General features: G+C 44.6%; 1 protein-coding gene across 1 annotated transcript; it reads right to left on the reverse strand.

Annotated features, from left to right (window-relative positions):
• Nucleotides 1-4801: 4801 nt before the first annotated feature.
• LOC141010439 (uncharacterized) lies at nucleotides 4802-14512 on the reverse strand. Its single transcript, XM_073483410.1, has 8 exons — nucleotides 9848-14512; nucleotides 8709-8848; nucleotides 8310-8614; nucleotides 7963-8084; nucleotides 6818-6903; nucleotides 6338-6500; nucleotides 5832-5917; nucleotides 4802-5752 (listed from the first exon to the last, which is right to left on the reverse strand). Exons 1-8 carry the CDS (start codon nucleotides 9868-9870, stop codon nucleotides 5016-5018), a joined length of 1662 nt encoding a protein of 553 aa, XP_073339511.1. The 5' UTR covers nucleotides 9871-14512; the 3' UTR covers nucleotides 4802-5015.
• Nucleotides 14513-14574: the final 62 nt, after the last annotated feature.

Consider the following 14574-nt stretch of genomic DNA (forward strand, 5'->3'; position numbering starts at 1 on the left):
TTTATATTGCACACAGAACCGCACACTCTCTCAGCTGAGGCGCATGTTCTGATGTTTCTCCTGGTTCTTCTGGTTCTCCTGGTTTCTGCTCTTGGTGCCCTTGTGTTTGCTGCAGCAAATCTTCAGGAAAACACCATTACAGGTATATATATGTGTGTGTGTCTGTGTGTGTTTGTGTGTTTGCAAAAAAAATTGCAATCTTCTTTAGTGCAGATGAATTGAGAGATTAACATGATTGTGAAAACAGCTGTGTTACAGCGCCACCCTGAGGTTATTGATGCCATTATATGCTGCGTGCCTGAGTGCAGTATACGGTTTATACATACGTGTAAATATATGGATCAGTTTCTTTTACTGGTACTTTTGATACTTAAGTACATTTAACATCAGATACTTAAAGACTTTTACTCGAGTATGACTTTTGGGTACTTTTTACAACACTGTCAGTTTATCAACACATCTGGAGATACGTGGTTTTCACTGGACAGGAAAGTAATCTGAAGGGTAACTAGCAACTAAAGCTGTCAGACAGATGTAGTGGAGTAAAAAGTACAATACTTCACATCACTTCCCTCTGAGATGTAGTGGAGTAGAAGTGTAACGTTACATAAAATGGAAATACTCAAGTAAAGCAGTTTGATTTGGTACTGAAGTACTCGAGTAAATGTACTTAATTACTTTCAAGGTTAAAAACACTGATAAATGATGATAAAATAATTTGTAATCATCTCAGTTACACAAACAACTTGTTTATTGAGTTTTCAATTTCCACTGATGGAATGTAACTAAGTACATTTACTCAAATATTGTACTGAAGTACAATTTTGAGGTAGTTTATTTGAGTATTTCCATTTCTGTTACTTTATACTTCCACCCCACTACATTATCTGATTACTTTAGTTACTAGTTACTTTACAGATTTTATGCAGCTAACAACCAGTGAAGACTACAAACACGTCAGTGGTTCAGTAAGAGCGAGAACAACCTTCAAAATACAATGAAACAATCTTCTGTATCGACGTCTCTGTGACGAACAGCACAGCGCCACTCGGTGGCTTTAATGTAACATTACAGCTCAATCAGTTTTCGTACATGTATAATGAGTTTTTGCACTATTTCCAAAGGAGCTGATCAGTGAAAGACGCTCAGCTGATCTTGACCAGGTTAGATGCTGTATCAACAACCATGATGACTCCTCACTACCGCTTTTCCACCAACATCAGCGGGTCTACACAGGTTCTTTAAACAAGGGTCAACCCGCTCAAAATCACCTATTGACCCCATTCCCACTTCCTGCAGCTCGTCTGTGACTTTTATCTGAAGCGTCATGTTGTACATCACTGACGTCACGTTTCACGTCACGAATGCGCCGAAAAAAGTCGTAACAGAAGAGAAAACAAAAACAAACCCAAACAAACGGTGGGTAAATTCTTTTGAGCGTCACAACCTCCGAGACATGACCCGTTTCACTGTCAGAATTTGAACCATTCGGTCCGATAACATTTGGAAAGTCTAGAAGAGCCGCACGATTAAATTATTTGATCCTCATTCAAGTTAGCCCGACGCTAAACCATCAGTTAGCCAGCTGGTATTTTCACAGCCGGGAAGTGGAGCTTTTTTTGGCTTCAGAACAGCACCGAGCAGCTTTCACAGGACTGAACTGGGCTCCGCTTCCAAACACTGAGTCCAGTGATGAAACGTCCTTAACAGACCACATCCCTTTGCGTGGAAGGATGTAGCGTGTTCACCCGGGTCTTATGTTTAGATCAAAGTCGAGCGTAGCCGAGGTGATAAAAACCCAGTTCTACTGCAGAGTCAACTGACCCGGGTGTCAATGCAGAGTTTACACATTTACCATTTACCATTACAAGTAAAAGCCTGATCTTAGGGGGGTTAAGTGGGATTTTTGACCAGTGGAAAAGGGGTTTAACTCCTTTAATCTTTCTACAGTACAGCCCTCAGGTACTGTGTGTGATGTTGTGTTGACGTTGTTTTGTGTTGTCCTCTTAGTCACCCAGGTGGAGGTGAAAGAGGGAGCGTGGTTTGTTGAGCTTCCTTACAAGCTCACAAGCTTCCTTCCTACTAAATCCAGAGTCCAGCTGTCTGATGATGTTACAGTGGAGTGGAGCCGGTGTTCCCCTGAGCCCATGAATGTCCACGTTTATCACACCACCAGCATCCATCTGATCAAACAGGACACGATGTACCGCGGCCGCACAAACATGAAAAAAGAGCCACTAAAAACTGGAGACCTCAGTCTGACGCTGAGGGACCCCTGCTACAGAGACAGTGGCACCTTTACCTGCACTGTTTACAAGGACAGAGAAATCTTGGAGCAGAGAGTAGTGTGGCTCCAAGTCAAAGGTCAGTGTTGTAGATGCGGGTCGTGGGCCAGTGTAGGCCACTTCTCCTGCTACCATCAGTGTCACTGTAATTCTGTACGGTAATTCTGTTTGAAAAATTATATTGTGTTTTGTTGTTAGCCATCTCCGAGGACGTGACGAGTGGGGACTGGGCTGAAACTTTCACATTGCCCTTCATAACTACGGCTCATCTGCCTGAAGACGCAACAGTGGAGTGGAGGCGCGATTTCCCCAAAGCCATGACGGTCCATGTGTATCAGAAAGGCCGAGACCAGCCTGGCAAACAAGATGAATATTATCATGGTCGTACACAGATGAACAGTGACCCCCTGCGATCCAAAGACCTCAGTGTGACCATTTATAACTCCGGCCACAGGGACTCCGGGAGATACATCTGCACTGTCCACAGGGACGGAGTCGTACTGGCAAAGAAAGTAGTGATGTACCGCGTCCAAGGTCAGTACTGTCGATACAGTTCAGAAGTCAGAAGTCAGTGTAGGCCACTTCTCCTGAAACCATCAGTATCATGGCTGTTTGTGAAACTGACATTGTGAATTTTCATCCTGCCAGACTCCAGGGTGAATGTAGAGGTGTTTTCATGGGAGATGCCGGCAAAGCTGCCTTGGCAAATCACAGCTAACCTGCCTGAGGACGCAACAGTGGAGTGGAATCGTGTGGACATTGATACCCTGATTGGATACACAAAGGTCCATGTGTATCAGGATGGCCAGGACCAGCCTCACGAACAGGCCAAGCTTTACAGAGGCCGTACAATGATGAAGAAAAAACCACTGCAAACTGGAGATCTCAGTCTGACCCTGAATGATCCGACTGTCAGAGATAGTGGTTCATACTCGTGCTCTGTCACGGTGAACGGAGAACTTGTTTGGAAGAGGTCGGTGCAGCTCCAGGTTAAAGGTCAGTACTCGAGCTAGGTCAGAGGACAGACTGCTCTTTGTGCAGCTGATGTTGTTCCTTCTTCATTTAAGTTGTGTTGGTGGTGATGGGGAGGTCTGCCTTTCAGACGTGCCCCACTTTATGTAAATATTGAGGCAACTTAACTCGTTTGTCTTAGGCTGGTTTCACACCAGATCTGGTTAAACACAGGTTTTCCCATTCATTGTAATGAGGGCAGTCTGCAGGGGGCTCCGCAGAAAAATGCAGCCGGTTGCGGAGTCCGACTCAATTTTTGGAGAGACGCAGCCTGATGTCACAATCCGGTGGCCAATCACGTAAAGTCTTCAAGCGATCAGACGGAAGATCGGGGGGGGGGGGCTAAGCTGTTCTTCTTCCCCTTTGTATTTTAAAAATGGGTATTGCGTATTGCGTGTCTGATCACCAGCTTATGTGAGTCTGTCCGGAGTTTGGCCACAGCCAAAACAAACTACCCTCATTCAAATGAAAGGGAAGACCTGCTGAAACACATCATCTGATTTGACCTGAATCCAGCCGAAGAGCAAAGAGAGCGAGGGGCGGCTCTTTGCTGCTGCATTCAGAGTTTGTAGTGGTTACTCTCGCTCCATGAGGTGACCAACAACAACCAAACACCTGGGCTGGTATTCACAAACATTTGCCAAAATATTTTCTAGCTTAAGAGTGATTCAGGAAACACAGTTGAAGAGCCAGTGGATGCACGTTGTTTGTAACTGAACTAATTATAGATTATTACAAATGTGCTGTTTTTAAAATAGCAACTAGTCAGACAGGAAAACTCGATCGTGTATTTTATGCATCAAGATGCATCGATAATGATTTTATAATTGCACTGTTGCCCTCAGAATCGGAATCAAACCGTGATGTTGTTAGATTTCCATCCTATTTAAAGACGGAGACAAAGCTCGCTGATGTCACTTCTGAATGAACCCGCTGGCTCCGTGTCTGGTTGTGTTCAACAGGACTCCAGGCTGTGACTGACTGTTGCATGTTTCCTCTTTGCAGAGAGATATTTTTAGAGGACAGGACCAAGATGAGGCAGACGACACCATGAAGATGCAGTTGATGTGGAGCTCCACTGATCCAGATCTCTGTTGAATGTCTCACTTGGTAAACTTTGGTGGATCATTACTTGAATTCAACTGAGAACTTCAACATGGGCTTTCCTTCCTTCTTTCCTTCCTTCTCCCTGCATGTTGTCTGTTTTGCAAAATAATTTGACATTGCTGTTAAATGTTCATTTCATCTGTTTGTTGTTATAATCTGTTTTTCACCCTGATGATCAATACAGTTCATTCAGCTTCCTCACACTTGGAAGGATCAGTCACAGTGCGTCATCATCAGCGTATGTATGAGTCAGAGTAAAGTATCTGATAACATTTTGATTTGAGATTTAAAAGAGGACACAGATTGTTTCAGACTCACCTGCTCAAACAAACAGGGTCATATGGTTTTCTCAGCTCAGCAGTGTAAAGAATAATGCACATTTTAAAGGTTTGTTTTTTTCCTGTTTTTTTTATTTCTGCTCAACAATATTTAAATGTTAAATAAAGAAAATCATTTGTTCACACTGTCCATTGCTGTAGCACCTCTATTCATCTGAAACAGCTCGCTGTGGCCCCAAACAGCCCAGTCTGCTATGACTGATCCGCATCATAACTCAGATTCAAACACCAAAATGTTTATTAAAGATGTACAGTCGGCACATCAGAGCTCAGACTACGTGTAAACATAGAAATCAGGAAACTCCCTCTTCTTCTTAGAGTTTCTTAAAGGCAGCCGGCTCTGGACAGCGCCGCCGTCTCTCCGTCTCCTCCTTGGGCCGTTCGGCGTCATGTCCTTCTGAAAGGCTCCCCGTGTCACGGCGGGCTGTTTGGGGGGCAGTCTCCCAAGGATCCTGGCCCTCTTCTCTTTGGCTCTGGCGTTGCGTACGGCCCGGTCCAGCTCCTTCAGCTGCTCAGTGGTGACGCCTCCTCTCTTCTCCGTCAGCCACTGCTCCACGGTCCGGCCCAGCGGGTCGGTTTTTGAACAGAAGGTCTCTCTGACGGCTCGCAGGATGGTGTGTCCGTTGGCTTTGGTCTTCCTCTCTCCACACTGATGACACACTCTGTCTTTCCGGCGTGGCAGGCTGCCGCCCACCAGCAACACCTCCTGTTTCTTCTTGATTCTCCAGACGGTGGTCTTCGGCACGCCTCTGTCCTTCAGCCACTTCTCCAGCGTCTCTCCCTCCTCTGCAGCCTCCTCGCAGAAGATGAGGTCTTTGTAGACAAAGTGTTTGAGGGTCTGAGCAGAGTCGCCACAGTGAGGGCAGGAGGAGGAGCTGGTCCCCGTTGACCCGGAGGTGGATGGCTGATAATCCTCCTGACGTGGAGAGGACGAGGTGCTGGGCTCTGACGTCAACGTCTGGTCCGAGTCTGACTCGTCTTTGACCCGGGGAGCAGACTGGAGGCAGGACGCTGCAATTACAAACTAAACTATTATTACTGTAAATATAATTTCTCGACTAATGAGACACGAAACATGACCGTCACCCACCGAGTTCATCCTCAGGAGTCAGAGGTTCCTGTCTGGGTTCCTCTTTCACCAGAACCCTCTGCTGGCTCTCAGAGGAGCTCTGGACCCTGCAGGACAGACACTGAGTCATTCACGGCTTTGTGCTCAGTTACATTCACTCATTTCTTCTTTTTTCCACCACTGTCCTGACAGAGAGACTAAAGACAAAGAGAGACACCCGGTGGACAGTGTGTGAGCGACAGGGTGACACATGAGATCTGCACCACAGTTACTGTGACTGACGGAGGCTCGAGGGGAAACCACGAGCATCATCGTCTTCTCGGTCCTGCAAAAATAACCCTTCTGAGGCTGTCTGAGTGTGGAGACATCGGGGAATACAAATAATCGAGGCTGTTCAGGGACGAGGAAACTCTGAATAGTTTCCAGACGTGACGCCTCTTTAGACAAAGATTAAATACAGAAGGCTTCAGAAATACAACATTTTATATTTCTTCACTTTTATCTCAAATGAATTCCTGTTTCACAACCTCCACACGGTCGTCCCTGGTTCCTGTCGGCTGCTCAGCGTCTCTGTCGAGGTGGACGGCTGATAGACCTCCAGGCCTGGACGGGACCAGGTGCTGGGCTGTGACGGCTCTGGCTGATCTGGGTCGTCTTTGACCCGGGGAGGGACGTGGATCAGACAGGACGCTGCAAACGATAACATCCAGATAATAAGTATCATTATTGTAGTAAATATTACTTTAAAGGCGCCATGTGAGGAAATTTAGTTTGAAACAATCAGAAATGATCAACAGACGTTTAAGTCTAAAGTTAGCACGCTAACATGGAGCTCCTGAGCTACTGGTATATACATCAACACAGCTTCTGTGTGCTAGCTGCACTGCTAACTGAGCTAACTAGCAGTTAGCAGCAGTGAATGTTTACTCTGGTGACATGCTGCATGCTGTTCAGAGTGAAGGTGGTCAGTTCTTACATAATGCACCTTTAACATGACCGTCACCCACCGAGTTGGTTCTCAGGAGTCAGAGGTTCCTGTCTGGGTTCTTCTTTAACCAGAACCCTGTCCTGGGTCTCAGAGGAGGTCTGGACCCTGCAGGACAGACACACGAGGCTCATTCTACAGAACATCCACTTTTGAAGGACAGAAACTGGACCTTCTTCTCTCACATTCAAACTGAAAACACATTATCCCAGAACTCAGAGACTCTGTGAAAACACGAGGACTCTTTTTAACTGGTGTCAGAGACAATATCCTGTTAAGCCCGAGCAGAGCCCGACTTCGACCCGAGACATTTTAAATGGCACAGATTTCTCCTGAGTATTACAGGTTGTCAGAGGTCATGTTCAGATGTTCTGCTGGAGACTTGGAGCTGCAGCTGCATCTGGAAATACATTTTTTCATTTATGCCGTGTGCCAGCCCCTCAGACCCAGTGACATATATACTCATACTTACACACCTGAACGAATATTTCAGGTGTTCGCTTTATTATGACACCTCGATTATTCACGTAGACCTCGTAGTTGCAGAGATAAACTCTTAATTACAGGCAGGAAATCTTCAGGCAGAGACTCAAAATAAAGACGAGTTCTTAACAGGATATTCATGAAAAATGCATTTTTACTAAACCTCATCATTCAATCTGTTTTCATGACGTCGACTGAAATCTTCACATGAAATCTGATAAATGATAAATGTGAGAAGATAAATGTGAGAACGTCTTCTGACTGAAACGAGACGGTCGACCGAACGTTTAATGTCTTTACAGATCTGCAGGACATGAAGTGACGTCATCAGTCCCTGTAGAGACTCTCGTCACACAGGTCGGTAACTTTCGTTCCATCTTTTATAATATTTCATCACTGTTCTGTCATCACCATCATTCATCTGATAGTTATGTTACATTATTGCATTTTAAATGTATAAATACACTTCAGCTCTGTGGTGTTCAGAGTTTAAACTGATTCAAAGACAAATATTGAACATTTGGCGATCGAAGAGGCAGAAATGTTCAAATAACCTGAAGAAAATATCATTCTTGTGTTTTTCAGGTGTGATTGTTCTGTAAAGGTGAAGGACAGAAAGATGTTTCAGTAGAATGACTCATTACTAGTTTCATTATTTTAATCTTAATGAACTGGTGTTCAGACCTCCAGACGGTCGGCCTCGGCGCCCCTCGGTCCTCCAGCGTCTCTCCGTCCTCTCCCTGCTGGTCTTCGTCTGAGCCGGAGTCTGGTTCATCTTTAACAGCGTCACCGATCGTTCCCCACGTCTGCCGGCGAAATCACAAACATGACGAGTGTTTGAAGGTTAAATCAGCACTGAGGCGTCCGTCGTGTTGTAGAGAGATCGAGTTGAATAGTGAACGGAGGTTTTCAGTCTCGGTCAACCCCTCGTATGAATTTATTCTCAACATAATGAAGTCGGTCTAACAATTAATCAGGATTAATGTACATAAACTGACTCGACCTTCGAAACAACACGTCAGGGCACTTACCAGCATCATTTCCTGCTTCTTCTTTAACCTCCAGATGGTGGTCCTCGACACCCCCCGGTCCTTCAGGTACGTCTCCAGCGTCTCTCCCTCCTCCTCACAGAAGATGAGGTCTCTGTAGACGAAGTGTTTGAGGGTCTGAACAGAGTCTCCACAGTGAGGGCAGGGCGCCGGCCTCCACTTCCTCCTGGAGCTGGAGCTGGACGGCTGATGTGGCGCCAGGCGAGGAGGCGACCAGGTGCCGGGCTGGTCTGCGTCTGGGTCGTCTTTGATACAGAGAGGGAACTGGATGGGGCAGGACGCTGCGACTGATGAGAAAAGACTGATTATTACTGCAGATATCATGACGTTTACATGCTTGAGCCACAAAAACAACAAGATACTGAGGCACGAAACACCCACCGAGGTCATTCTGAGGAGTCAGGGGTTCCTCTTTGGGTTCCTCTTTGGGTTCCTCTTTCAGGACCGCTTGTTCTTTGAGCTCCTCTCTTGGTTCATCTCGAACAGCCACACTCTGCTGTCTCTCAGAGGACGTCTGCCAGCTGCAGGAGACAACAGAGGTCAGGTTTCTACGGAAGCCCTGAGGGCCAAGTGAAGAGTTTAGTTTATTCTGGTGATCCAAAAAATGTTTTCCATGTTTGAAACCAGGTGAGAAACATGTTTTCTCCACAAACAGAAAAAGATTCTACTGAAAAATAAATAAAATAAAATGTTTTTCAGGTTTCTGCAGACAGAAATTAAAGGTTTATGAAGTTTATCCTGACAAAACGTTTCCTGCCACCAGATCTCAAGTCATAAAAACAGGAGAGAGAATAATTTAGATCAGATTCAGAAACTGGATCACAAGAAAACGATCTCCACTCGCTCCTCAGGACTTCTGGAGAAACTTCTTCAGACCTCCAGGACGTTTTCTGTGACGGTCTAGCTGATGATTAATTCATTTATAAACCTGACGTCTTTTTCTCTTGTGAATTACATCATCCGCCAGTAACCAGAGGTCGATCATCAACTACTTTACTGATCGAGTTCAACCAAACCTTCCATCAGCTGATCAAATCATCGGTACTCGTCGACAAACGTCAAGTAAACAAAGAATAAAATACAATAAGACGAGTCTCAGCATACGACACCACACTGTGTCATAATGGTAGTTTTGGGGAGGTTAAATCATTTTCCAGGTCATTTAGCTGTTTTCCAGGTTTTCCAGGACACATGGGAGGAGATGTGACGCCCCCTGCTGTCTGTGTTTTATTTAAAGGAGCATTCTGTAGTTTTATAATGAGCAGAGAAAGATCTTCACTGACTTAAACAACAAACTCTCTTTGTGTTCATGACTGAATAAACTGAATAACCAACCCGACCTTAAAGGACAACACAGTTTATACTGTTTTACTGTTTTACTGTGGCGGACCCTGCCACCCTGCCCTGTGACACTGAACTTTTTGCAGCCCAGAAATCCACTTAATAAAAAAATGCTAAAGTATTTCAATGACTTGAAAATGTCAAAGCTGAATTAGTTCAGTTAAAGAGTTCTGGTTTACCTTGTAGAAGTGGTCCGGAACATTTCTCAGTCCAGTTCGTGAGCCGAGGCCGGAGGCCGGGTTTCCAGTCGGACTTCAACCTGTTCACCAGCAGAGGGCAGATTTCCACAGCCGACTGCAGAGGAGTCACAGCTGGTTCTCTCCACAGACACAGTCCGGTCTGCCAGGTACAGTCAGGCTGCCAACAACAACAACAACAACAACAACAACAACAACAACAACAACAACAACAACAACAGCAGTACTTGTTCTAGTTGTTGCTGTTTTTCCTTGTTGTTGTTGTTGTTGATGTTCTTGTTCTTTTTTTCTTGTTGTTCTTTTTGATCTTGTTGATGTTCTTGTTGTTGATCTTCTTGTTCTTGTAGTTGATGTTTTTGTTGTTGTTCTTGTCACTGTTCTTGTTGTTTCATCTGACTGTGAAAATCCTACAAGAACCAGAACATGTTTTCTGGTATAAAGTCTTCTAGGATTCTTTTTAAAGAAATTAACAGGAATCCTTCAGGATTTAATGTGAACCAGCAGAATAACTAAGATTTCCAGGAGGACGAATGAAATCCTGACAGAACCAAACATTTCTCAATACGATGTGTAAAGTGTGTTTACATCCTGCAGGACTTTCTGACCTGTGGTCCCTGGCTGAGGGACGTGTGCTGCACCGGTGCCTCCACACCAGCAGGGGCAGTGTCTCCACGGACAGATCCCATAAATCCAGCAGCTCAGCCGTGTTCCTGTCCTCTGCAAGTGTTTTCTAACTGCTACTGTTGATTTGTCTTTGACTGAATTATTTTGAATGTCAAATAAAGTCTGGTTTAATGAAAGTGTCCTTTCAGGATGTGGGATATTCAGTCTGGTTTGTTGGACTGACGGGTCCTTTCAGACCCGGTACCACAGTCAGAAATATATTCAGTGAATATTAGTAAATCTCACAGAAAGGACCTTTTCTTTAAGTGCATTGACTCCATAACAATCAGCTGTTCAGGCTCCAGCAGCTGCAGAAACACTGAACACGTGAAGCAGCCAGAACACAATGAACCAGTTTCATGAATGAGTCTGTTTTTCTTCGCTTACAAAAGTTTTCTGGTGACAAAAAACACGTTTGGCCTCCTGAAATAAACCAAAGTGACGCCTCATGTGTGTGATAGACAATCTTGGAAGTTGTGGCAGCTGCGGACTCCCCTCCCGCAGCAGCCGGACGGTGCGGGAGCTCCGGCGGGACCAGCGCGGTCCACAGAGGAGCAGGAGAACCATCCAAGTCCAGTAACGGGACAGCTCGTCGGACTTTTCCGCTTTCTGTCAGGAGTTGGCGAGTTGAGCGCGGGACAGTCTCAGGACGGACGGACCCGCGTCCCCCGCTGAGCTGTTGTGGGCGCCATTTTGATTCGAACCCCGGCTCGGATAGAAATCCCCCGCCGATGGAGGGCGCGTGTGCCCTCAAACGCAGCTTCCTACCAGCTCTGTGTCGCTGTAATGTCGGTCGTATACGTTAGAGAAGGCTGGTAAACCTCTTCGTGTCGCCTGCAGTCACACCCGCCCCTGTTTCACCGGTTCAGCGGCTCTTACTTCAACTAACGTTAGTGTCGTTTCGTATTTTGTATGCGTGCATCCACAAACAAAGAGTGTAGTCGGACGTCGAGAGCGCTCCCTGTCTCGCTGAGTGAGGGACGTCTCGCCAAACTCCGATTAAGCCGTCTCAAGTCGGCAGTGCTGACCAACTGTAAACAATATCCTGTCGCTTAACTGATTAAATATCACTTTAAATGCTTCCAGAAACATAAATTAATGTACAGATTAGTTGTTGTACAGAAAGATCGTGAACCGGAAGTCGCCGCCATGTTGTTTTTACACTGAAAACAGGCTGAAAACTCAAATAAAGCTGTAAAACATGGCGGTGCGGCTCAGTTTTAAGCCACGGTCCTGTCCACTGTCTGCTTATCTGCTGAAACGTTTTCAGATACGTATTTTAGTGACAGTTAGATGTACGATAACGTGTATTTTACCAGCCGGCAGCCTGATTACTGCTTCCTGCTTCAACTCAGCACGTCACCCATCAGCGGGCTGTCACCGCGCAGTGAATGCTGGGTGTTGTAGTTTTCTACCATTCGAGTGAAACGGGATGCCACAGCCCTTTCTCTGTTTTCTCAGGTCATTTAGCGCCATTTTCAAAGATATGTGTCTTTGTACTGCAGAGACAGTCCAGAGTTTCTTTCCAGTGGTGAAATACTTATTTAATGAGCCAGTCGAGACAAAACCACCTCTGATTTTATTGTTGAGAGAGAGTTGATCAAATTTCAAAATGCCATTCAGCTGCATGTGTAGCTGTATTCAGGTTTATCGAGGTGTTTAAAGCATCATTTGATCGTTAAATCACCTCTTAAACTCAGTCAGTTGGTAAACGGCTCTTTGCTTGCAGTAAATGTACAGTTGAATTGTGCAGCAGCCTTATTCAAAGCTGTATCAGAAAGTCTGTGTGACGTGAACCAGCGGACCTTCTGCTGTGGCGAGACTCGTGTCCCAGCCGGACATAGATTGGCTGTAAGAATGTTAATAGTGGATTGAAGATCATTATGATTCATATATTTAATGTATTTCCATCAGGCACAACAAGAGGAGCAAGGCCTGGGTCCTGAAGGAGCAGCCTGACGACCTCTGGACCTCCATCTCCCTGAGGCGGCTCGGGTCGAGCTGCTTCTGTTCCCTGCTTATATTTTTTTATTTTACTCTTATTTTACCAGGAACTTCCTCAGATCAAGATCTCTTTTAACCAGAGAGACCTGACGGAGGCCACAGCTGTACAAAATAACAACAAAATACAATGCAGCATATAAAACATGTGAGACGAACATCTGGAATAAAACAGGAGAGCAGATGTTCAAACTGTGACCTGAAGAGAAAACATCAAGCCTCGTCTCCACGAGCCCATCAAGATTCAAACATAACGACTGTCACCAGAAAGTCACCAGACTCCCTTTAAAAAACGCTCATTTTTGAGAGTTGCTGCGTTCAGAGACACTCGATAAACTTTGTGCAATGTTATAAAGATGATGGAATGTAACTAAGTACATCTACTCAAATACAATGTTGAGGTACTTGTACTTTACCTGAGTATTTCCATTTTCTGATACTTTATACTTCCACTCCACTACATTGTTGTAACAACTTAAGTTACTAGTTACTTTACAGATTACATGCTGCATCAGAGCCAAAAGTAAATCATTTTTATATCAATTTATTTTATTGACAATCGGATGTTAAAAACACAAAGTGATTCCAATAATAAGAAAGATGCTGAATATCAGATCTGGTGGTCGGTCGACCCACAGTATTCAGTATATACACACATATATGTGTAAGCAGGACTTTTGGGTAGTTTGCTCCACAGTGGCGAAAGGCCACCAAATGAAACTGTCCGTTACCTCGAGTCAACTTGTGGATTTGTCTGCTTTGAACATTGTTGGACACATATGGGATAATGTAAGGACACAACTCAGCAACACACAGAACAAAGGTGGAGTCCATTTCAGACATTTGAATGCAGAAATCTGACAGATTATATCTTTAAATCAAGTTGAACTAAACAATGATTCCATTTAATTTTTGACCAAATGAAGTCAGAAAGAAATCATCACATCATCAGTTCAGTTTGAGGGAAAACAACGTAAACGGTGACACCTGCTGGCAGAAAGCAGCTCCAGCAGGAGCTCCAGAACATGAACGCTGCTGATCAGAACCGCTTCAACACGGACTTCAGAGGGGAAAAAGCTCCACAGGTTGACTTCAGGGTTACAAATTCAACTGGAATTCACTGATGCTGCAGGAAATATGATGATCAACATGTTTTCACTTCTAACATTACATTTCAAACTTCACGCATCTGGAGCAGATCCACTGTATGTGACACTGATTTCAAAACAAAACGCCTGCAACACGAAGACAGTCGATGAAGAAGATCTTCCATTGTAAAGCGTTCAGTTCACTGAGTGCACGTTGTCATTTAATGTACAATGTCATGTAAAGTAGAGCGTCATACGTTACCAATTTATTGACGCTTCATTATCTTGTGATTATCATGACTCAGCATGTTGTGTCTCCTGAAGCGACACAAGTGACAAACAGCTGCTGAAGTTTAACTGTAATGTATAAAAACAGGGAAATTAATATTTGTTGAAGCGACAGGAAGTAAAATTTTAATGTTATTGTGTTTTTATTGTGCACACTTCTAAATGTATGTTTGGACTGGATGAACTTGTTTCTGTTCTTGTTAAATCCAGGGGGCATTAGGGAGGGCAGTTAGTGGAACTATGACCCCGGGGCCCCGACACATGGAGCTGGATGGTGGACTGGACACTGTGTGTGTCAGTGGAGCTGATCTCAGAGCAGTTCAGACTGCAGCACTGACAGTCACCTCCACTTGTTAGTACACGCAGTACACTGCCTCACACGGGGCACCATGTGTAGTGCTTCATGCAGCAGTAACAGGGAGTTTTGGGTTAAATTTGGCTTTCAATAATAATTAATGATTAGATCCAATTTACATTAGATCACCTCGGGACACCGTCCTTGAAGAGGGGAAAAGCCAATTCACCAAATCAGTCTCAGAAAAGGTACTAAACTGTTTGTAACTCTGATTAATGATTAACTTAATAACTACAACCAATATTACCATAACAGCTGTAATGGTTGAAGGATTTTGGAGTTCTTGACAGAGAAACATTCACTCTTGTACAATA

The sequence above is a fragment of the Pagrus major genome, chromosome 16, assembly GCF_040436345.1.
Source record: "Pagrus major chromosome 16, Pma_NU_1.0".
Lineage (NCBI taxonomy): Eukaryota > Metazoa > Chordata > Actinopteri > Spariformes > Sparidae > Pagrus > Pagrus major.